The 24,965-nt window shown below is 38.9% G+C and overlaps 2 protein-coding genes and 1 pseudogene across 2 annotated transcripts; all 3 read left to right on the forward strand.

Annotated features, from left to right (window-relative positions):
- Nucleotides 1–2,498: 2,498 nt before the first annotated feature.
- LOC131793531 (uncharacterized) lies at nucleotides 2,499–3,452 on the forward strand (annotated as a pseudogene).
- A 2,563-nt stretch (nucleotides 3,453–6,015) lies between these two features.
- On the forward strand, nucleotides 6,016–11,596 carry LOC131793532 (chondroitin sulfate ABC exolyase-like). Its single transcript, XM_059110945.2, has 4 exons — nucleotides 6,016–6,036; nucleotides 6,726–6,810; nucleotides 7,564–9,545; nucleotides 10,124–11,596. The coding sequence occupies exons 1-4, from the start codon at nucleotides 6,016–6,018 to the stop codon at nucleotides 11,525–11,527; spliced, it is 3,492 nt and encodes a 1,163-aa protein (XP_058966928.2). The 3' UTR covers nucleotides 11,528–11,596.
- A 6,461-nt stretch (nucleotides 11,597–18,057) lies between these two features.
- On the forward strand, nucleotides 18,058–22,961 carry LOC131793528 (chondroitin sulfate ABC exolyase-like). Its single transcript, XM_066162385.1, has 3 exons — nucleotides 18,058–18,070; nucleotides 18,942–20,926; nucleotides 21,452–22,961. The coding sequence occupies exons 1-3, from the start codon at nucleotides 18,058–18,060 to the stop codon at nucleotides 22,856–22,858; spliced, it is 3,405 nt and encodes a 1,134-aa protein (XP_066018482.1). The 3' UTR covers nucleotides 22,859–22,961.
- Nucleotides 22,962–24,965: the final 2,004 nt, after the last annotated feature.

Raw genomic sequence — 24,965 nt, forward strand, 5'->3', positions numbered from 1 at the left:
AAGGGAAAAAAACAAATAAATAATGAAGGTCAGGAGGTAAAGAGGAATAGTAGAACACCTATGATCGCCTGCGTGTTGCGTGGATTTTCTAATTCACTTTCATCCTGCATGCTAACTACCCACGTGCTGCTTGGTCAACGCACGGTTGCATGACACGGGTAATTTCCATTAAATTTATTTAAGATTGAACGGCTGATCGTTGATCAGCTTTGAGGTTCTCCGTTTCCTCGCCTGATAGGCCTAACTCTACTTCAATCTTAAGGTTACTTCCTACCTTCGGTGAAAATTCGTACGCGCGCTAGTTTCACTAAAATCCTAGCAAAGGATATATCGGAAGAAAGCTTAATAACTGCGGTTTACGATACAAATATAATTTAAGCGAGTTTTCCTTTTAGGAAGTGTCAGGAGCCGGTAAGACGTGAAACGACCGAGGGTTCTTTTGTTGAATTTATCGGGTATTGGATACTGCAGCACGAGCAAATTGGCTGCCCAGTCTTATTCATTTTCGATTTTCTGATTGGTTGTCTAGATATCAAAATTTAAAGTTGGAGTTGTTAAAAATATGGGAGGCGTTGCGTAACTGGACGCTACTGGACAAATATTTCAAATATCAAAATTTCCTGATGCTTTCGTTTGTTATTATTCTTGGGATGTTTTGGCGAAATTTGACGAAAATTGGTCAAATTTATATACCCTATAAATTCGCTCAAAGCGGATGTATTCGTCCCCAAATCAAACGCGAGATTTTAGCTCGTCAGTATAAAAGGTTCGCAAACAACTCGCGCCACGCCAGGTGATTATCTCGCCTCCAATGGGATGATGGGACCTCCTAGCGTCGCTGACGCTAGATCAGGATTTCGCGGGAAGAGTAAACCGTAACAGAAGCTTTTTTTTCATCTCGATTGCTCAGTGGGGCGTTCAGGAGGACGACACAACGGGCAAAGTTCCCACAGGCAAAGAAAAGACCCGCAGCAAAAATGGATAATCGGAAAATTTGCTGAGAAGCAAGACAAAGAATCGAGGCGATTGTTAATGTTTTTGTATCACGGCTAATACTTGCATAAATGAAAGGAAACCTCGTTTTTAGCATTATGTTTGACAATTTAGATTTGACGGCGACTTCTTTGTTCGAAATCTGGACGCCAGCGTAGAGCTCCGCCAGCACCAATGGCTTCATAAAGGATTTTTTTCTTTTCTAGACAGAATGGTACTCTTCTTTGGGTCTGTTTTTTTTTCCTGTTTTTTTTTTTGTTTACTTTTAAGTTAACTTTCTTCCGCTTTTGATTTTTCCGTGAGTAAAGATTTTTCCATAAGTAAAGAGCTTCCACATGTGAATTTGTAAAGTTCGCGACGCAAAAAAATGTGCAAATGAATTGAAAAACTGACACTAAGATGAGCGGCTGCCGCGAAAATTTCATCAAGAGACTCACCCAGGTACGATATTATGGCACCTTCCTGATTTAAAAACTATTACTTGAAAATACGTTTTTCAAGTTTTTTCGGTAACTTTAGGTTAAATGTTTGAAATCAGTTTAGTAAAATAAAAGAAAAAACGATTTTTTTCGGCATCTGAAGGTGGGAAGTAAGCTTAATCAACCTGTGCAGGTGGATGCCATGACTATGTCCTTCAAACTTTTTGGTCCTCAAGTCCCTGCACTGGACTTGAAACGGAAATCTTTTCTGGATAGCTAAGGCGAAGTTATTACTTTCAGGTCTTAACTTGACCCTTTGCACTGCCTTACACACGTGTGACGTATCGCATCACGTGACCTGGATCGGAACGTTTTCAAAATGATTGTCAATGAAGCGTCCAAAATTTAGTTTTGCACAATATATCATTTAATTGCTCTTTTAGGATTCTTTAACCTAAAAGGAATGAACTGGGACAAAAAGGGGGAAAATTTGTCGCCAGTTACCATGTTAAAGAGAAACTGTTATCCGTATCACAATTTTTCTCTCCAGTGTTCACTGTCAATCTTTTTTTTTTTTTTTTGACGTTTCTAGAGATCAGTGGTACAAAAGAGGTGACAGCCTCACACACCGAAATTATGAAAAGAAATAGAAAATTGTAAGAACGGTGAGAGGATTAAATGATTCTCTCAGCTATCAATGAACGTAAATTATGTAAATGAAAGCACAAGTAGGTGAGGTGTGTAATCTGCATATGAACTTGAAGTGAAGTGAGGCAAATTTGAACGCGACCTCGCTTTAAAGAGCCCTAAATTAGAGAAGAATGGGCCAAAAATTACCCTCCAGTTTATTAAGATCAGGGACCTTCTCTGACTTTTTATCTTAATCATACACTTAAAAAATTACTTTCGAACCTTTTCTTTCCTAACGAAAAAAACGAGATTCCACCACAGTGCATTTTTTATTCGAACTCGCAGCTCAATCATTTGGAAGCTTGATATACTTTAATCATTCAAAAAATCTACTGACAATTTTGTTTGTTTTTTTACATCAAAGATGACAATTATTTAATAGTGAAATATCCAAAGATGTCAACAATCCTTCATCAACTTACCCCGAAACTTCACATCACTCTGTCCACGCTCTTGGTAAAAAGCGCTGTCATTGTCGTAATCTTTGCCATTTCATACCCTGCCGTTCTGCCAACACCGTTCTCTGCCAAACGATATCAAAAGCTGATTGGGCCAGGGTTTTCTACAAACTGATTCAAGACGAAGAGCCCAATGCATTAGAATTTTTAGCAGAATATCAAAGACATCCGTGATAAAGGCTTCAAAAACTTAAGGCTTCGATGCAGGTAAGACCTGTACTCTCATAATTACACCGCGGCTAACTGCTCTAACTGCTGTGATTCCAATCATGTCCTGGATTCATCACCAAGCAGAGGTCTATGCCACAGAGGAAGATCACAACGGTTATATGTCTTAATGGAAAGCAGTAGCAAAGCAGTTAAAAGACCGGGACTATAGACTATTTTATCGAACTGGGAATCGATGAATGTCGGAGCAACTGCGACAAATACAGCCGATGGACTGCGGATGTAGTGGCAGCAAGAGAAACAGGTGGCATGAACGCCCAGAGAGTACTGATTTTGGTATCTCCAGGAAAAACCGCCAAGGATTTACTACAATAAATCAATCAATTTATATTAATGATCCTCATATGATGGCCGAGTGGCACATTTATGCCTCAGGGCCAAACAAAAATCCAGATGGGCAGAAATTTTGGAGAGGAGAAGGTGTCCCTTAAGGCCAAACTAAAGTTAGAAAAACGATTTCCGAGGCAAACAATTCTCGAGCGACACAGGTCTACTGACGTATCTTGGTGCATGGATGTCACAAGATAATGAGGATGGAGATTTAAGAGAGGAAGAAGTAATCAATTTTGCTCGTTTCTTTGTTTCTGAGCTGCGTTCTGTCAACATACCATGGTCTTTGAACGTCCTAGATCGCTATTATGATACGAAAGAAAATACATGGTAAACGGAAGGACAGGTAATTAGAGATCGAGCTCTAACGATTTCCTGAGTGTTGGACAACATTCGTGAGGTAATGCCATGGACTTAAGCTTCCACATTGACCACATTTATTATTCATCGGACCTATTGTAAGGGCTTAAGCAAATGAAAACTCACGTCATTAACTGATTTTCTTTTTCCCTTTTAATTTGATGAGAACTTCTTAATTCCTGAGTATTCATTTACCGTGACCTACCTTTTGTGGCGAATTCAAACCCTGGTTTCCTTCTCAAAACGAAAATTACATCAGCTTTCAAGAATGTGTTGAAAACGCAGAAACTGAACAATCAAAACCACAGGAAGTCATCTTCCACAAGGAAAGGTCATTGTTACAAGAGGGCCCTAAACGTGGGGGGGAGTTTTACATGTCACACGGTTCATTTTTTATCTGGATCTCCGCCCCATTCTTTGTTTTTTTTTTTTTTCGTTTGGGATTGAACCAGTAAAAATAAAAAAAGGAAAAGTACCCTGTTCTCCTTCGCATACTGTAAAGAATATGACTTGACTTGAAATTGTAGTTTGACTGTATGACCAAGAAAGAAGAGTAGTTTTTCTTACTATAACATCCCTGTTCCACCTAATGACAAGGAATGACATCCAAAACTAAATAACAGGGAAAAGAATCTTAGAATAAAGGCTACGATTATTATAGTTTACATGGGTAAGCCCGAATTCTGAAGAGTAAGCATTGTCAACCTCTGACAGCTGAGAGATTTTCATGTCATAAAAGGGACATGCAAAATATGATCAAATAAAATTCCCCTCCTTGTATTTGGAGATTATAACATCCCAAAGAAAGAACACAAGGGAAGTGTGAAATAGCATCGTTGATCAGCTGTTTCTACCGTTGAGATCTCCTAATTCCTTCATAAGCGATAAAAGAATGAAGTACGACTGTGAACGATTATGAGTATCGAACAAAGAAACTTTACCCTCAAGTCGTCGTGTGTGTGTCAAAAAAGAATCAGGAAAGATGCCTAAATTAAAGCTCTGTCAACGAAATAAGTGAGATGTTAGTCGCAAAGTTTGGCAAGAGAGTGGGAAGAGGACAAAATATGAGTTCCCATAAAGATTGAAATATCAGACCTCTCTATTTCGCGACCGGCACACTAATTGGTTAGAATGGTTGGTGGTGAGATAGAACAGAAGCTTGAAACTTATTGGTGACTCATTACATGCATTGAGTTCATATCTTTGGATGAGGGGTTTCGAATCTATGTTATGCAAGTTGATACTATTTCCAAACCTAAGAACGAAACCAATTTTTGACTTCTCCCTCGGTTTTGTGATTTGCATTCTTGGTTAAAAATTAAATGAAACTGAGAAAGTAATGGTATTTTAACATTGAAACTTGAAAGTCTTTCCTATCTTGCTCATGGCTAGGAATGCCCTGTCCAACATCGCAGAATTCGAAATATGCCATCGCCTTTTCTCAAAAGATCCTTTTGTTTTTCACTGTCCCTCAGCCCCTACTGTCGTGCGGAGTGAGATGATGTTCATCATGGAAAAGTCGGCGTCATCGCCACATGGAGAAAAAAAAATGACGATTTGTATCGAAAGTCAAAGAACTTTGATGCAATTTATTGCAACATTCCACCGCTAAACCACTCCACGCTTCACCCTGATGATGGGTTTTCATCAGGGTAACGAAACACTGGTAACTGTCACCGAAACTTTCTTTAAAGAAATTTATTTTTCTTTCGCTTTAGCGGACGATAATATTGATTTACTATTATTATAAAACTAAGTTAAAACCTGTTGTTCAGGACACGCTTGACATAGTCGTGCTTTTTTTCAACAGCGTACTTGTGACAGCCAGCGCTACAGCCTACTTAAAAGAAGTAAATAAAAAGATGACATGTAGATACGGTTGTCATAGTTCTAATAGCTCTGAGTGTCTATTGTATACAGGTGTATACCGCCCGTTTCTTTTTTAGCTCTTTTACATCTTTGCATGAATTTGCAGAGTTTGAATCGTATTTCGGGGAAATAGCTTTGAAATATCAATTCCTCTAGCTATCTTTTAAGATAAAAACTCCGCAATAGCAAGAAAAGATCATTAGATTGAGAGATTAGAGAGAAATTTATCGCTATCGCAAAAATTTCAGCTCTGCGAGAACGGACAACAGCAACCATTTGTTGTTCATCTGCATGTACCAGCGAGATCACCACGTGGGCCACTGCCTGCTCAACAATGGAACAGATTTTTTTACTCTATCTCAGTCATAAATAATAATGAAAATCGTGAAATATAGTTAGAGTAAAGGCACGTTTCTTCAAATTGTTAAGAACGTTTACAGTATACCTTAGATCTTAGTTGTCTACAAGGAGATACATTTTAAATCAAGGCATATGAAAAGATTCTGTGGTAATTCGTGGAAAAATAAGAGGAAAGTTCAACTCAATGGAGGAAGAACTAGTCAATATAGCGTCACAAGTGCCAAATATCTCATGGGGGCGTCCTTTCATTCTACACCTGTAAACTTGTCATGGAGATAATTCTGCCCTGCTGTAACACTGATTCAATGATGAGTCATTTGAAAGACAAGGTATAAAAAGCACCAAATATTTCTTTATTACTCAACGTTCTTAGCTCTTATGACTGGGCGTGGAGCCTGAAAAAAGAGACACGGAGCAAGTTTAACACAGCTGTCGTGGTTATCAAACATTGCGGCAAAAAATAAAACACCAAGGTTAGTTAAGTAGTCCTGCAAATCCTGTGAGGTAAGTTGAACAACTGATGTGATCTTGTTTCCTTTTAAACAAAAGGGTTTGAGTTATTAAACATCAAACATCAAAGACCAAGGCCAGCCAAGATAAGTTTATTCGTTGTCGCCATCCTGTTTTTCTTTGAGATAGACGATTTAATGTAGAGTTATAAAATTATATGGCCAAAAGAAGGAAAAAAACATCAAGGCTAGCGATGGAATCTTGTAAAATTTCAAACTGTAACTATAATTAACTTGGGGCATTGTTGTTCATGTAAAAAATTTAGATCTTGACTATGATGATCATCTCCAGAATGCTTTAAATTATAATCGTTAGTGAATCAATGGATTTGCGAGAAGCGTTTATCACAGGAGTTAGATTTTGATTGGCATGTCAAACGTACATTTATCCCATCACAATCTGCACATCAATAGGCAAATACATATTCCTGATATGGTTCAATTTATGGCAATCATCCGACTGGTCCTATGGGCCACAAATAAATAAGAAAATTGTTACCCATCGACAGGCCCAAACAAAGAAGATGTTCAGCTTCTTGGTTTTGCTGCAAATATTCCTCCTGTTCCTGACGGTTTTTAAAACTTGCGTTCGAGGTGAGTCTGTTGTCACTTTTAAAAGGCATCTTAACGGTAGAACCTATGCGGGGCAGACAAGCTAGTGTAGCACCATACCCAAGAGAATATGGTATCATAATTAAATCATAAAGCCAAGATGATAGTAATCGCCGAACACAGCAAGATACGTCTCCTCAAAATATGAGAATCGCATTGAAAACTTTTTAATAATTTGCTATTGTCAACTGAATTGGTAATGCAAATTACGCATCTACAGATTTTCTAAAGCTGATCTTTCGACTGTGAGCCCTTCGTCAAAGAGAATGGAATGAAAACTTGACAGCCAAGCACATATCTTTTGGAGATCTTCATTTGCCATTATTCAGGTTAATTTTCAGCACATTGGAGTTTTGCCTTATAGTATATATAAAAAAAAAACCCGGTTAAAATCCGCTTAACAGACGTCCGAACTAGACAGAAAGTCCTAAATGAGAGTAGGGCTTCACTAATAACCAACCATTTGCCTTTAACCCAAGAGGGGTAATTTCAAAGCTGTGGTGCATCGATTGAATTTCACTTTTTCATGCAACTATGATATGATGAGTTAAACGAATAGGCACTTTATTTGTGATACTGAAAATGATGTTTAATTGCCGTCAAGGAGGCATAGAGAAAATCATTACTACTTCTTGACCACTAGCTTAGATCACTTGGTATAAGGGTTATCTTTTGAATCAGAAAGGCTAAAGAACGTTGTTAAATGCCAATCCGCTCGTACGCCTCTTCTTTCAGCCCAATCTCCATCTACTTGCCCTTTCAATGTGCCATTTGATTTTGAAAGTGCAGCGCAGTTAGGATGCTTTCAGACCATTGCCTCGCCATCGACTGGAACGATAAGCCTTTCTAACCATAAAAAGACTGTGAAACACGGATCATCATCTCTGAGATGGGTAACCACTGGCGCATCAACGTTGCAGTTAAGATCGTCAACGTTTACCATTCCTAACAGTTGTCTGAGAAATGGGGGCGTGAAAGTCTGGATCTACAAAGGATCGACGTCAGGACATACATTGCAAGTGGAATTCAAAAATTCTGCTACCACTGTTGGAGGTTTTACAGCAAATGACTTTGAAGGATGGCGTGGGATTTGGGTAACGTTTGCAGAATGCAAGACACAAAGTAATAGCTTACAAAGCCCAACTGTTATCGATGAGGTCAACTTTATCGGAAACGGAGCTCAAACTGTTTATATAGACAAGCTCGAGTTCAATTGTAATATTAGAAAGCAATCACGGGACAAAATAGTTCCTCCCATCAGTCCATTTGGTGAGGATTTGTACGACAACTCAGATTTTTGGCAACAGACTTATAGGTGGGGTGCCACGAGAGTCCCTGACCCACCTACTACTATTGAAACACAAAAAAGAAACCATTTGGATCATATAAAAAGCCGGCTAAAGAACTGGTATTCGGATGAGACTGTAACGTCGCCTAACTACCCTAGTCGCAGCCCGGCTCTAGAAAAACGATGGAGTGATCTTGTAAGAAAATTCAAGAGAGCGCATGATGAGTACGATAACTTAAGCTTTGATGCGGTAACTGGAGACATTGTAGGACCTCCTTTGTTCTGCAGAAATTGTGAGCCTAGAACAAAGTTTGGAGATATCATGATTAAAAATCTTTTACCATTAGCACTAGAATACCATCTAAGCTCTCGTCCGAATGAGATTACAGATGTTGCCACAGAACAGCAGTCAGAGTTAAACAATGCAGGTAGAAGGAGAACAAGAGCGATAAAGACCATTGCTGGAAAAAACGCCAATATGAAGGCATTTTTTGAGTCGAGCCTACCTAGCTCTTCTACGCTGACTGTGGATCAAATAAAGACTGCAATAGAAACCCTTAACAGCCATCGGCTGAGTAGGATAAACAAGCTTCTTGATTTTGTTAAAGATCAAGGATTTACAGATGGTAGTGGATTAGGATCCCTGGACCATGAAATGAACCTTGACGGTGCTGGGTTCATGCACTCTCTGTTTCTCCTCAGTGAATCGCTGAGTAGAAGCACATTGATGGATTTGATAAATACAGCAAAGTGGTTCACCGACTTTGGAGAGATCTATCAAACGCCAACTTTTGAATTTCAAGGAACAACTGCTGACCGTATGATCACGCTAATGCTTTATAGACTTATTATTGTGCTTGTGATGCCGACTGATACCGATGACGCCATCAAAGAAAAAATCCGTGATATGGATGCCTTAATTCGGTGGCAGAATAATGCGTTATCTATCAATAAAGGTCTTGGAGGACTAATAAAGCCAGACTACTTGGTATATCACCATAAATCGTTTTATGGATCAGCCTACGGCCCACCAGCCCTTCAAAATGCAGCTCTAGTTCAATATCTTCTGGGAGGGACTGTGTTCGCCCTATCTTCAACAAGCGAGAACCATATCAAAGGAGGACTAGAAGCACTGCGACTCATGGCAGTCAAATACTCCACTCCACCCAGTGTAAGCGGACGTTACCCAGAATACTCGAACAAGGTTCTCGTGAAGAATCTACCGGCCTATGCTTACATCAGTGTGGCTTATCCTACTACTTTACCGACTTCAGTGCCAACAGGTGTAAGTGTAAGCAGTTTGAATAATCCAGAATGGTTCCTGAGATTGTACAATGACCCATCTGTCGAAAGTTTTCTAGAAGATGGAGCACCGAACAAAAATAAGTACTATTTCAACAGTCTGGGATCTCTGCAAATAATGGAAGCGGTAAGTATCGTTCCCCTTTAAAAATGGAACTTATTGATGTTCATTATTAATTGGCGATGACCCTCTCTGCTATAAAACATGATGCCAACAGCACCATCCGTGCTTTGCATACACCATTGTCCGTCACAAAAAATGAAATAAATGAAATAAGAAAGGTGGTGAAATTGGAGCTTGGTTGAGAAACAGAGAAAGATGTTTTTCGTCTTCTAACGAGCGTGGTACAGAGAATAAATTCTGAGTCTTCATGAGGAATCGAACCTCAGACCCATAGATGCCGCGCTCCGATGCTCTACCACTGAGCCACATACTCTATGGTGAGCAAGGCCCATTACGAAGTTCTAATATCGCACGCGTCCTGCAAACTGCCAGGATCAACAATGTCGATAGTGTCATATCTTGGAAAATAAAATAAGAAAGATGGTTGATATTGAGCTCGGTGAAGAAATCGAAAAAAACTAAAAATAGATTGTAAAAAAATGAAATGTAGCGTAACAATCAAATTGAATTTCCATGAAGCATTCATCACTCAAAATGAAACATGCTCAAAATGTTATTTTAGTCTGCTTTTACCTTAATAGGTGAATTCTACTGCCGTATCACAAGGCAAATCACAAGAGCAGTCCCCTGAAGGTCATTGGTCCAAGAACTTCGCCGCTCTTTCCATACATCGGCGTAAGAACTGGGCAGTGACTGTAAAAGGTTTCAATAACTTTGTCTGGGATTATGAAACCTCAGCGAACGAAAATGTGTTTGGATTATTTGCCAGTCATGGTGCTCTCCTTATCGCAAATGACGAAGCAGCCCTTCAGCATCATGATATTGATACCGGATGGGATTGGTCCAAAATTCCCGGGGCTACTACTATCGCCTTGGGGAATCCAAACATAGATGAATTAAATATAGGTACAACCGGGAGATTCTACAATAAACGCGGATTTGCGGGAGGACTCACTTTTGGGGGCACTATGACCTCGAAGAACGGACTGTTTGGCATGAATTTTAAGCAACCGGAATATGATGTCTCGGACTGGCGAGGGAACATCAGATTTCAATTCAAAAAGTCAGTTTTCATGTTTGAAAACCTTTTAGTTGGCTTGGGAAGTGATATTTTACTTCAAAGAAATAACATGAAAATTGCTCAAACAACATTATTTCAAGACAAGCTTTCTTCCTCGCAGTTTATCAAGGTTGATGGATCACGAAAGGACGCTTCGTCTAATTATAATCACGTCTCATCGACGTCCTCCAGCACTTCTCTTACAGATGCAAAAGGAAACTTCTATTACATACCCAGGACCAGTAGTCCAATATTAAAGGTAAATGTCTCAACTCAGACCTCCAAAAAAGATGATGGAAGTACTAGCACATCTGGAAAGTATGGTACGGCGTGGTTTGAACATAGTTCGGCTAACCCCAGCTACGAGTATGCTGTCTTGATACCGACTGCAGCTTATCATACGCAACTGAGTGACCTCCAAACGGCCCAAGACACCGCAGGTAACAAGGTCTACAAAGTCTTGAGGATGGATGATCGCGCACACATTGTTCAATTTCTCAAATCACCCAAGTCTTGGTCAGGCCTCAGTCATCCAGTTACAGGTTACGTCATGTTTAGAAGTGCGAGCTCTTTGCCAAGTGATGGGCCAATAACAGATGTGAATTCCGGAAAGTGTCTTATAATGGTGGAGGAAACAGCGCAATTCATCCATCTCGCGATCACCTATCCCGACTTAGCTTTGAGTGGTGCAGGTACTCTGACTGATTCAAGAGATGTGGGAGAAAGTTTGCTGTACACCTCTGAAAGTACAGAAAAAATTGTATCAGTAACGCTCAGGAATCAAGTACAAACAACTGTTGCCGATACCATAGTCCATGGTACACCTGCAAGTTACATACCTAACGTGGATATAAGTGGCCAAACCGTTCACTTTAGAAATTTGAAAAATGGGTTTAGTGTCGAAGTGAAACTGACGAGGATATAGTACCCCAAGTTCTATTTGGAAATGTCTCAGCCCTCAAATGTTTTTCCAAGGTGCAGGATGGCTTATTAATGCCTGTCACTAGACTTTCTCGAGCTGACGGAGTAGCCAAAAATTGGAAATTATTTGCTATTTGTGTAATCAAATTAAATCACTAGATTGAAAATTGAAGAATAAACATTACAATGAACGTTCTGTTTTTTTCTGTCACTAAAAAGGCGCATGGAAAAGAGAGAGGGTGAAAGAGAGAGGGAGAGAGAGACTGACTCTACATTTTTTATCTTTATTCTTCAATTTGTTTCTTAACTAATTCTGTACATTTTTCTCGTATGTCTCATTGGGCCCCGGAAAACAACCTATCACGTACTGCGTTAAAATATGTTGCATGCGGCTATACCGCGAGCAACTGTTACACTTCTTATTTTATCTAAAACCTCCCACGTGCTTTATATGGATGTGCATACGCTGACGAACGAACTAATTGCTAAGTGTTTTATTGAAAAACATATTTCCCTCACCAATGGACAGGGTTTGATGTGCCCTTAAAGGGGCTGAGACGAACAAATAGATTTTAACTTCATCATGAATTTCTTTGCCGTGACCTTGCATGACTAGGTTTCTTAGTTTGCGCCTAGCCTTCATTTTTTTAGGTAGCCACTAAAACTTCTAAATAGACAAAACTGGAGTGACTTGCCTCAGCTTTCAGAAAATGACCAGATGAGCTCAGGCAGGCCGCAAACATTGACATTTGAGCATATATTTCTTTAACATCACGATATTCTTTTAATCTTCCCAATGAGAGTTGGCTTCAGGTTATCATTCCTCTGTTTCACATAAAAAATCACAAAATATGTCAAATTGTATCTCAGTTTTCAAAATGACAAACTCGCCCACGGCGAAACAGCTACAGCAGGCTCATACTGAAATTCATTTCATGAAGATGGCTTAAATGATCTCTGCTCTTTTTGCTCCGAGACGAAATATTGTGACGATAGGTTTTCGCTCACTAACTGGAAAACTGAATCTTCGCGGATGGAACAATGACAACTGGGGGAAATAACTCTGTAGAGACGACTTGGCAGCGAGAACGGAAACTCGTCACGATTTCCTGGTACACGGAGATCTACTTCGAGCGAGCTTTTACGGACGTCAAGGATAAGACAATCTTTGGTTCCACAGTACTTTTATTCTAGGTCAGGCCAACAAGCGACATGACCTCTAGCATACTCTAGTTTGTAATCATTAAAGCTGTACAAGGTACTTGCTTAAGAAGTAACTGGTGTGAAGTGCTATTGTTATCCAAATCGCAATATTTGAATAAGGACACAAAGGAGCGGAAAAAGTCTCTTTGAAGTTAAACGAAAACTACTTAAATATTCCATCTGTTTCCACGACGGAAAGAATCTCAAAATTAAAAAGACGGATGCAATAAACTCTAGGCCATTAACGTAGGAAACTTAGGTGCGAATTTACAGCTCTGATATAGAAAACAATACCTATCTTAATTGCAGTAGCGCAGCTCAGGAAAAAGCAATTAAAAGTTTCTGCTTATCTATGCAAGATTGGTTTGGAAACCATCGCATGAAAAGAAATTAAAGTTACGAGTATAAACTCAGCTGCTAACTACCATGAAAACCAATGTTTCCAGAAAGACCATTAACACTTATATTTACCTAAAAAAACCGTGTAATAAATAGCAAAAGTGCCGACAACCAGGTGCATATGATGAAAGCGAGTAACAACAAAAACTATTCAAAAGCTAACGGTGCTTTTTATGCATTTTTTGCATTATTAAAATGAAAGGACTTGAAATGGTTAAATGTGAAAGTTTACGAATAAATATGTTTCGAATAACACACACGGGAAAAGTCAGTAAATTTTCCCGTAACAATATTTATAATTCTAATGCAAACCAATTAACTATGTTGTAAGGGAAATTTACAAATCTCCATTAAGGGATATGTAATCGACTCGGTTTTCAGTGATCAGTCACAGAATTAGTATCAATTAGCGAGATATTGCTTCGTAATAACATGACTTCATATTAGGGGAAACCAAAAATATCATAACTAGAACGTTTAGGTTGCTAAAAAGACTTTTTGAAAGTTTTTTGAAACCAGACCCTCATCAAAGTTTACTGGGAAGCAAGCAGGCAGCTCTCTCCCATTTCATAGATAGCACCCTGCAGCTAAAACATTTGCGCTACTACGACGTCACTTTGATGAAATTTTTGCTGAAGAAAAAAGTTGAAGTTGCGCTTCGTTGTGACACTTAGGTTGTCTCAAAGATTTCCTGACCAAAATTTGAGGAAAAGTTTTCCAAGATTAAACTCCCTTGTCACAGCTTATGGAAGCAGGCAGGTACTTTTATCCTTCCAACATGGGAACCTGTAGCGGAAACTTCGTGTCACGATGACATTAATTTGTTCATATTTTTTGTCGAAAAAAGTGAAAGTGGCGCTTCCTGTCATGCTCTTTGCCGTCGATTTTGAGTTCTTGAACATTTAAGATAGTTTTCAGGAATTGCACCTTTAAACTCATCATCAAGTAGTGAGTAGTTTATTTTTTTTGCGGTGCGATACTTCGTTGTTGAAAATGTAACCACACCCTATTTATTCTTCATATGACCCTCACCAAATAGCCCTTTATTTTCCGTGACAAGTAAGATTTGTCATAAAAAATATCTCAAGTAGCGATCCTCTATCGTGAAGACAATGGGCATTTTTACCTTCTGTGAACTTAAAATAGCGCAATATTCCAACATTTTAGAATCTATTGCCCTTTGGCTAACCTGTTATGGCTACAGGTCTTGATGAGGTCGGACGTCGAGGCCGCGGGCCTAAATTTAGTAACACCCATTTCCTTAAAACGTAGCTCATCTTAGATGGTCTTAGATCATTAGTGCCTCGGTAGCTGAGCAATTCCAGACCTCAGAGGGTAAGTTTCTTGAGAAACTTAGTATGATGCTGTGTCGGCTGGGGATATAACAAGATAATTGGCTTATGTAAATAGCCCTTTATTTTCAAAGCGAGCCCTGGTCCACAACCCTTCATAGGACTATAAGTTTTTATTCACATGCAAATTAAACTCATTTTCATACAAGCACCAGGCCTTGTTATGAAAAAGAGGCTAAAGGTAATTTGGAAATAGCCCATTGGCCAAAGTAAACTGGCCAACGTAAAGGGTTTCTAAAGCAGACGTTTGAAGGGTTAGCCCTCCAGATCTCATTTGCTTGATCTACATACTTATGTCAGCAGCAACACCTTGACAAGTGAGTAACTACACTAGGGACAAACACTATCACTCTTCAAAACCATTTTTTACTTAATAGGCAACTAGATTTTATCTACTATCCTATGAAATACTTGGGATCAGGGATCGAAAATGATGGTTTTGGTTGAGTATGTAGTGACGGAAATGTCTATCATGTTCAGAAATGTGATACACTTTGAAACCGTTATGTTTTAGTGTGGTATCTGGTGGTTATCCTATTTGAAGTCCAATAATAATAATATAATAAATATAATTATGTGTCATTGTAACCGATGGTTCACGGGAAAAAAGGTCTTCAATGACTTGAAATCAGTTCTCCTCTGAACAGGCACATAAGTTGCATGTTTTTTGTCTGAAATATCTAAGCGAACACAGCCATAATTCCTCGGTTAGAGACAAAACCAACCACAAGATTCCTTTGTTTTAAATCCGATTCTATGAATTTGATATAAACTTAAGTGAGCATAAAGACAAACCACACGTCTCGGATACTTGCTAATTTCATGAAGAGTAGTCGATAATGTCGGATGTCACGCTAGAGTGAATTCAACAAAGCTCAACTTTGAAACTTTAGTGCTATCTTGGAGTAATTGTGCCAAAAAAGAGCTCGCTCCCGTGACATTAGCGGTTTATTTATTTCAATCAACTTAGAGCCAATTCTAAAACATACTCAGGGCTACAATTGGTATAGAATAACAAAGTTATCTTTAAAACTCTTCTTCGTACTGGCCCACGCTCTTTACCAAGACCTTAAAGATTTGGTTCATGCCTAGCATGCGTATATTGAATCATGGATGCACGCGGGAAGTTTGGAGAGCAATCAAGAAGCTTAAGTTGCTCTTGGCTGTGCCTTCAGCAACTATAGCGCTTCCCTGGTGCTTTCAAAGTCTCCAGCGTGTATTCATAACTCGATCTACGAACAGCTAAAAGCATGATTGTGCTGGAAGAAAGAGTTTTTTAAAATATCACTATTGTGTCGGGTTTCCCAGGTAATCGCGATCTACCCGAAAGCTATGACTTTATGATAAGGCAAAGACGACCAAGAAATATATTAGACCAAAAATGTATTTGAAGGATTTTAAGTATGATGATAAAAAGCTTAAAGAGAAAAACGAATCTTTTGCATGTGCGTGAACACGTCGTTCAACATGCTTGAATCGTTGTTTACTAGAATTCACGGCCAGAAAATTGTGTAGGTTTGTGATGAAAATTCTGAAATTGTACGGTTTGAAATTAATATCATCTATTTAACAATACTTTTGGGGCATAGCAAGATTTAAAAGCAATACTCACTGTTCGAAAAACAAAGCGAAAAACGTACGAATTTTTTGTCTTTACGAGACCCGCCAAGTTGATTCGCCTTACTTGAATTTGCGTTTACTAGAAGTTACGACTCGAAAATTGCAAGGCTTTGCGCTGAAATTTTTGAAAAACGTACGATTTAAGTCAAAATCTCCTATTGAAAATTACTTTTGGGACATGTCAATACTTAAAATAATATTAACCGTTCTAAAGAATTGACCCCTACGTCGCAAAGCCTCACTTAAAGTCAGAGAGATGACTTTCATTCTCATAAGTTTTGTTTAGTATATCTGCTTTTCATTTTGAGCTCCAAAAGGTCTATCTCAATCAAGGAGGAATGGAAACAAAATTTTGAAAGGTTTGAAACCTCGCGGCTATACTCAACGGGCACTTGCAGCTATAAGAGATAAGCGTAAGAGATAAGCGTAAGAGTTACTCTCGGCCGCGCCTCGAACAACTTTAGCTTCTTGAGTGCTCTCCAAACTTTCCAAGTGCATCCATAACTCGATATACGCATAACTAAAAGCACGAACCAGCTCTTTTATAACATAACGGACTCAACCCGTGCTTGAAGAAAGGGTTTTATCACTATTGTGTCGAGTTTACCACTTAATCGCGATCCGGCCCAAAAACTATGAATAAAAGAAAAGGCAAAAACGACCAAAAAAATATTTTGAGACCAAAATTTTATTTCTAAAATGTAAATTTGCTTAAGACGCTAAAAAACAAATGAATTTCTTGCATACTGAAGGCTGCGTAGTAGATTCAGTTTGCTTAAATCTTTGTTTAATAGAACTCACCGCCAGTAAATTGCGTAAGTTTGTGATGGAAATCGTGAATTTGTACGATTCTAAAATTAAAATATCCTATTGAATTCTGCTTTAGGGCATATCAACATTTTCAATGTTTGAAAAACGAAGCGGAAAACGTACGAATTTCTTGCGTTTACAAGACCCGTGTCACATGTTAGAATAATTGTTACTACACTTTGCAATCCTATGACACACCAAACGACACTTTCCTCTCGGACACAAGGCCTTAAATGTATCTCTTAAATTCCCTTATACAGATCGACAGGAATCAACGAAAGGAAACGACATGTTTGGATCATTGGTCCTGTTACCTTCAGCTTTCCTGCTGTTTATGGTTTTCATAACAAGGGAAACAGGTGGGTCCATCGACAATTTTTTTATTAAATTGTGACGTGAAGAGTTTCTTGAACAAATACATAGAAAAGCCTCGACTGTGCTTTGTTCTGTTGTAAAGCACGTAGAAAGCAACTGGAGCACGAAAGAAGAGCAGGGAGAAACACTAATGGTAGTCGAGTGTTTCTCCCTACTTCTTGAGTCAAAGCACTCCATTTGTTTTATAGTAAAGAATCCGTTAAACTCCCCAGGCATCACATTCAATTTTCAGAGCAAAGTTTATTTCTAAAGCGAACAACAGTGTCGTTAGCTTGCTCTTTACTCTCATAAAGCACGCAACAACAAGCCAATTACAATCCTTGTTAGAATGGTTCAAATAAACTGATTGGTCGCATATCTGCAATAATTCACAAACTGAAATAGTTCGGCAGGTCAAATTTAACACTTTTTCCTACAAGTTTTTAGTTTTAATACTGAATCAAAAAGTGAAATGTGCAGTGAGATTCGGTCGAATTGTGGCTCATAAAAAACTCCTCTTTTTTTCATGACAATTAAAAAAAAAATTGCTCAAATTATTATTCATTTATGAATGAACGACAGCCGAATTCACATGTTACGGGAAAATTTACTGATTTTCCCGTGTGTGTTATTCGAAACATATTTATTCGTAAACTTTCACATTTAACCATTTCAAGTCCTTTCATTCTAATAAATCAAAAAATGCATAAAAACCACAGTAGCTTTTAGAATAGATTTTTGTTGTTACTCGCTTTCATCACATGCACCTGCTTTTCGGCACTTTTGTTATTATTACATGGTTTTTTTAGGTAAATATAAGTGTTAATGGTCTTTCTGGAAACATTGGTTTTCATGGTAGAAAGCAGTTGAGTTTATACGCGTAAATTTAATTTCTTTTCATGCGATGATCCAAACCAATCTTGCATAGATAAGCAGAAACCTTTAATTGCTTTTCCGTTTTTATTTCCTGAGCTGCGCTACTGCAATTCAGATAGGTACTGTTTTCTATATCAGAGCTGTAAATTCGCACCTAGGTTTCCTACTTTAATGGCCTAGAGTTTATTGCATCCGTCTTTTTAATTTTGAGATTCTTTCCGTCGTAGAAACAGATGGAATATTTAAGTAGTTTTCGTTTAACTTCAAAGAGACTTTTTTCCGCTCCTTTGTGTCCTTATTCAAATATTGCGATTTGGATAACAATAGCACTTCACACCAGTTACTTCTTAAGCAAGTACCTTGTACAGCTTTGATGATTACAAACTAAAGTATGCTAGAGGTCATGTCGCTTGTTGGCCTGACCTAGAATAAAAGTACTGTGGAACCAAAGATTGTCTTATCCTTGACGTCCGTATAAGCTCGCTCGAAGCAGATCTCCGTGTACCAGGAAATCGTGACGAGTTTCCGTTCTCGCTGCCAAGTCGTCTCTACAGAGTTATTTCCCTATGATGCATCGCTTGAATTTCACTTTTTCACGCAACTATGATATGATGAGTGAACCGAATTTGTACTTTACTTGTGATATTAAAAATGATGATTAACTGCCGTCAAGGAGGCATAGATAAGATTATTTCTACTAATTGACAACTAGCTTAGATCACTTGGTATTAGGGTTATCTTTTGAATAAAATAGGTGAAAGAAAGTCGTTCAATGCAAATCCGCACGTACTCTTCTTCTTTCAGCCCAATCTCCACCTAATTGCACTTACAATGTGACATTTGACTTTGAGAGTGCAGCGCAGTTAGGATGCTTTCAGACTATTGCCTCGCCGTCGAATGGAATGATAAGCCTTTCTAACCACGCAAAGACTGTGAAACACGGATCATCATCTCTGAAATGGGAAACCACTGACGCATCAACGTTGCGGTTAACATCGCCAACGTTTACCATTCCTAACAATTGTCTGAAAAAAGGGGGCGTGAAAGTCTGGATCTACAAAGAATCGACGTCAGGACATACATTGCGAGTGGAATTCAAACATTTTTCTACCACTGTTGGAGGTTTTACAGCAAATGACTTTAAAGGGTGGCGTGGGATTTGGGTCAAGTTTGCAGAATGCAAGACAAAAAATAATAGCTTACAACGCCCAACTGTTATCAATGAGGTCAACTTTATCGGAAACGGAGCTCAAACTGTTTATATAGACAAGCTCGAGTTCACGTGTGATATTAGAGAGCAATCACGGGACAAAATCGTTCCTCCAATTAGTCCATTTGGTGTGAATTGGTACGACAAAGCAGAATTTTGGCAACAGACGTATAGGTGGAGTAACGCAAACGTCCCTGCACGACCTATAACTATTGACACACAAAAACGAAACCATTTGGATCATATCAAAAGCCGGTTAAAGAACTGGTATTCGGATGAGACTGTAACATCACCTAATTACCCCAGAGGCAGCCCTCTGGAAAAACGATGGAGGATGCATGTAGAAACATTCAAGACAGCACATGATGAGTACGATAACTTAAGCATGGATCAGCAAACTGGAAAAATTGTAGGACCTCCTTTATTTTGCAGGAATTGCAAGCCCGAGCCTAATACAAAGTTTGGAGATATCATGATTAAAATTCTTTTACCATTAGCACTAGAATACCATCTAAGTTCTCGTCCGAATGAGATTACAGATGTTGCCACAGTACAGCAGTCAGAGTTAAACAATGCAGGTAGAAGGAAAACAAGAGCGATAGAGACCATTGCTGGAAAAAACGCTAATATGAAGGAAATTTTTGAGTCGGAGCTGCATAACTCTTCTGCGCTGACTGTGAATGAAATAACGGCTGCAATAAGAGGCCTTAACGACGAACGTCTGGTTAGGATAAACAATGTTCTTGATTTCGTTAAAGATCAAGGATTTACAGATGGTAGTGGATTAGGATCCCTGCACCATGAAATGAACCTTGATGGTGCTGGGTTTATGCACTCTCTGTTTCTCCTCAGTGAATCGCTGAATAGAAGCACATTGATGGATTTGATAAATACAGCAAAGTGGTTCACCGACTTTGGAGAGATCTATCAAACGCCAACTTTTGAATTTAAAGGAACGACTGCCGACCGTATGATCACGCTTATGCTCTCTAGACTTATTATTGTGCTTGTGATGCCGACTGATACCGAGGACGCCATCAAAGATAAAATCCGTGATATGGATGCCTTAAGTCGGTGGCAGAATAATGCGTTATCTATCAATGAAGGTCTTGGAGGACTAATAAAGCCAGACTACTCGGTGTATCACCATAAATCGTTTTATGGATCAGTCTACGGTCCAACAGCCCTTCAAAATGCAGCTCTAGTTCAATATCTTCTGGGAGGGACTGTGTTCGCCTTATCTTCAACAAGCGAGAACCATATCAAAGGAGGACTAGAAGCACTGCGACTCATGGCAGTCAAATACTCCACTCCACCCAGTGTAAGCGGACGTCACCCAGAATACTCGAACAAGGTTCTCGCGAAGAATCTACCGGCCTATGCTTACATCAGTGTGGCTTATCCTACTACTTTACCGACTTCAGTGCCAAAAGGTGTAAGTGTAAGCAGTTTGAATAATTCAGAATGGTTTCTGAGGTTATACGATGACCCATCTGTCAATAGTTTTCTGGAAATTGGAGCACCAAAACGAAAAAAGTGCTATTTCAACAGTCTGGGATCTCTGCAAATAATGGAAGCTGTAAGTATCTTTCCCCTTAAGATGGAACTTATTGATGTTCATTATTAAATACATGATTTACTCAATGACGATTATCCTCTTTGTTTTGCAACATGATGCCAGCAACACCATCTGTGCTTTGCATAAATTATTGTCCATCACAAAAATAAAATAAATAAAATAAGAAAGATGGTGAAATTGGAGCTTGCTGAAGAAATAGAAAAAGATGGCATTCGTCTTGTAACGAGCGTGATACATGTTGCGCTCCGATGCTCTACCACTGAACCACATACTCTATGGTGAGCAAGACTCATTACGAAGTTCTTATATCAAACTGTTAGGATCAACAATGTCGATAGCGTCATATGTGTGTAAATGAAATAAGGAAGATGGTTAATTTTGAGCTCGGCGAAGAAATCGTAAAAAATGAAAATAGAACGTAAAAAAAATTAAATGTAGTATAACAATCAAATTTGAATTTCCATGAAGCATTCATCAGTCAAAATATGCTCAAAATGTTATTTTGGTCTGTTTTTACGTTAATAGGTTAATTTCACTGCCGTATCACAAGGCATATCACAAGAGCAGTCCCCCGAAGGTCATTGGTCCAAGAACTTCGCCGCTCTTTCTATACATCGGCGTAAGGACTGGGCAGTGACTGTGAAAGGTTTCAATAACTTTGTCTGGGACTTTGAAACTTCAGCGAACGAAAATGTGTTTGGATTATTTGCCAGTCATGGTGCTCTCCTTATCGCAAATAACGAAACAGCCCTTCAGCATCATGATATTGATAACGGATGGGATTGGTCCAAAATTCCTGGGGCTACTACTATTGTCTTGGAGAACATAGATGACTTAAATATAGGTAAAACCGGGAGATTCTACAATAAACGCGGATTTGCGGGAGGACTCACTTTTAAGGGCACGATGACCTCGAAGAACGGACTGTTTGGCATGAACTTTCGGCAACCGCATTACGATGTATCAGACTGGCGAGGGAATACCGGATTTAAATTCAAAAAGTCAGTTTTCATGTTTGAAAACCTTTTAGTTGGCTTGGGAAGTGATATTTTCCTTCCGCGAGGAAATAGATTGAAAACTACTCAAACAACATTATTTCAAGACAAGCTTTCTCCCTCGCACTTTATCAAGGTTGATGGATCACGAAAGAACGCTTCGTCTAATTATAGTCACGTCCCATCGCCTTCCTCCAGCACTTCTCTTACAGATGCAAAAGGAAACTTCTATTACATACCCGGATCCAGTAGTCCAATATTAAAGGTTAACGTCTCAACTCAGATCTCCAAAACACATGATGGAAGTACTATCGCATCTGGAAAGTATGGTACGGCGTGGTTTCAACATAGTACGGTTGACAACGACTACGAGTATGCTGTCTTGATACCGACTGCATTGTATCATACGCCACTGAGTGACCTCCAAACGGCCCAAGACACCGCAGGTAACGAGGTCTACAAAGTCTTGAGGAGGGATGAGCGCGCACACATTGTTCAATTTCTCAAATCACCCAAGTTTTGGTCAGGCCTCAGTCATCCCGTTACAGGTTACGTCATGTTCAGAAGTGAGAACTCTTTGCCAAATGATGGGCCAATAACAGATGTGAGTTCCGGAAATTGTCTTATAATGGTGGAGGAAACAGCGCAATTCATCCATCTCGCGATCACCTATCCCGACTTAGCTTTGAGTGGTGGAGGTGTTCTGACAAATTCAAGAGATGTGGGAGAAAGTTTGCTGTACACCTCTGCAAGTGTAGAAAAAAGAGTATCAGTAACGCTCAGGAATCAAGTACGAACAACTGTTGCCGATACCCAAGTCCATGGTACACCTGAAAATTACACACCTAACGTGGATATAAGTGGCCAAACCGTTTACTTTAGAAATTTGAAAAATGGGTTTAGTGTCGAAGTGAAACTGACGAGGATAATACCCTAAGTTTTATTTGGAAATATCTCAGCCCTCAAATGTTTTTCCAAGGTGCAAGATGGCTTATTGATGCCTGTCACTAGACATTCTCGAGCTGATGGAATAGCTAAAAATTGGAAATTATTTGTTATTTGTGTAATTTTCTTCAAAAAGAGAGAGGGGGAAAAAGAGAGGGAGAGAGAGACTGACTCTACATTTTTTATCTTTATTCTTCAATTTGTTTCTTAACTAATTCTGTACATTTTTCTCGTATGTCTAATTGGGCCCCGGAAAACAACCTATCACGTACTGCGTTAAAATATGTTGCATGCGGCTATACCGCGAGCAACTGTTACACTTCTTATTTTAGCTAAAACCTCCCACGTGCTTTATATGGATGTGCACACGCTGACGAACGAACTAATTGTTAAGAGTTTTATTGAAAAACATATTTCCCTCACCAATGGACAGGGTTTGATGTGCCCTTAAAGGGGCTGAGACGGACAAATAGATTTTAACTTCATCATGAATTTCTTTGCCGTGACCTTGCATGACTAGGTTTCTTAGTTTGCGCCTAGCCTTCATTTTTTCCGGTAGCCACTAAAACTTCTAAATAGAAAAAACTGGAGTGACTTGCCTCAGCTTTCAGAAAATGACCAGATGCGCTCAGGCTGGCCGCAAACATTGACATTTGAGCATATATTTCTTTAATATCACGGTATTCTTTTAATCTTTCCAATGAGAGTTGGCTTCAGGTTATCATTCCTTTGTTTCACATAAAAAATCACAAAATATGTCAAATTGTATCCCAGTTTTCAAAATGACAAACTCGCCCACGGCCAAACAGCTACGGCAGGCTCATACTGAAATTCATTTCATGAAGATGGCTTAAATGATCTCTGCTCTTTTTGCTCCGAGACGAAATATTTATAATTCTAATGCAAACCAATTAACTATGTTGTTAGGGAAAATTACAAATCTCCAGTAAGGAATAGCCACAGAATTAGTATCAATTAGCGAGATATTGCCTCGTAATTACATGACTTCATATTAGGGTAAACCAAAAATATTATAACTAGAACGTTTAGGTTGCCACAAAGACTTCCTTCTCAAAAGTGAGAAAAGTTTGTTGAAACCAGACCCTCATCAAAGTTTACTGGGAAGCAAGCAGGCAGCTCTCTCCCATTTCATAGATAGCACCCTGCAGTTAAAACATTCGTGCTACTACGATATCACTTTGATGAGATTTTTGCTGAAGAAAAAAGTTGAAGTTGCGCTTCCCTGTCACACTTAGGTTGTTTCAAAGATTTCCTGACCAAAATTTGACGAAAAGTTTTCCAAGATTAAACTCCCTTGTCACAGCTTATAGAAGCAGGCAGGTACTTTTATCCTTCCAACATGGGAACCTGTAGCGGAAACTTCGTGTCACGATGACATTAATTTGTTCATATTTTTTGTCGAAAAAAGTGAAAGCGCTTCCTGTCATGCTCTTTGCGGTCGATTTTGAGTTCTTGAACATTTAAGATAGTTTTCAGGAATTGCACCTTTAAACTCATCATCAAGTAGTGAGTAGTTTATTTTTTTTGCGGTGCGTTACTTCGTTGTTGAAAATGTAACCACACCCTATTTATTATTCATATGACCCTCTGGATTCACCCCGCACTCAGATGGGCAGGCACTAGGGTATCACTCTGCTCATAAAATTATTCTAGTCTTGGTGATTTTTATATCTCTGCTATGTCGCATCAGGGTTGATTTTCAAATAAAAAATTCGCTGACAGCCATTTTACGAGTTGTTATTATGACCCCATCAATATAAATATCCATCGGATAAATATAATGTTCGAGGGAAATAAGCCTGTCATTTCATTATTAATAGGCCTTGCCTGTAAGTCGTCTTGGTCCCAATAGCGAATAATCCACCGCCGAAAAACATCGATAAGCTGCACTTAGGAATGACTAAAACCTCCCCTTTATTTCAAAAACAGGGAAAGGTAGACAAATGCTTTGTTTGAGTAATGAGCTTCTTCAATGCCTGTTATCAAGTTGTGAGCAGCTTCCATGTCTTAATCAGAGCGATATTTTTTAACTGAAAATGCCGTCACATTATGTTGATTATTCAATTTCCATTCAGGTT

This window comes from Pocillopora verrucosa, chromosome 1 (genome assembly GCF_036669915.1).
Source record: "Pocillopora verrucosa isolate sample1 chromosome 1, ASM3666991v2, whole genome shotgun sequence".
Classification (NCBI taxonomy): Eukaryota; Metazoa; Cnidaria; class Anthozoa; order Scleractinia; family Pocilloporidae; genus Pocillopora; species Pocillopora verrucosa.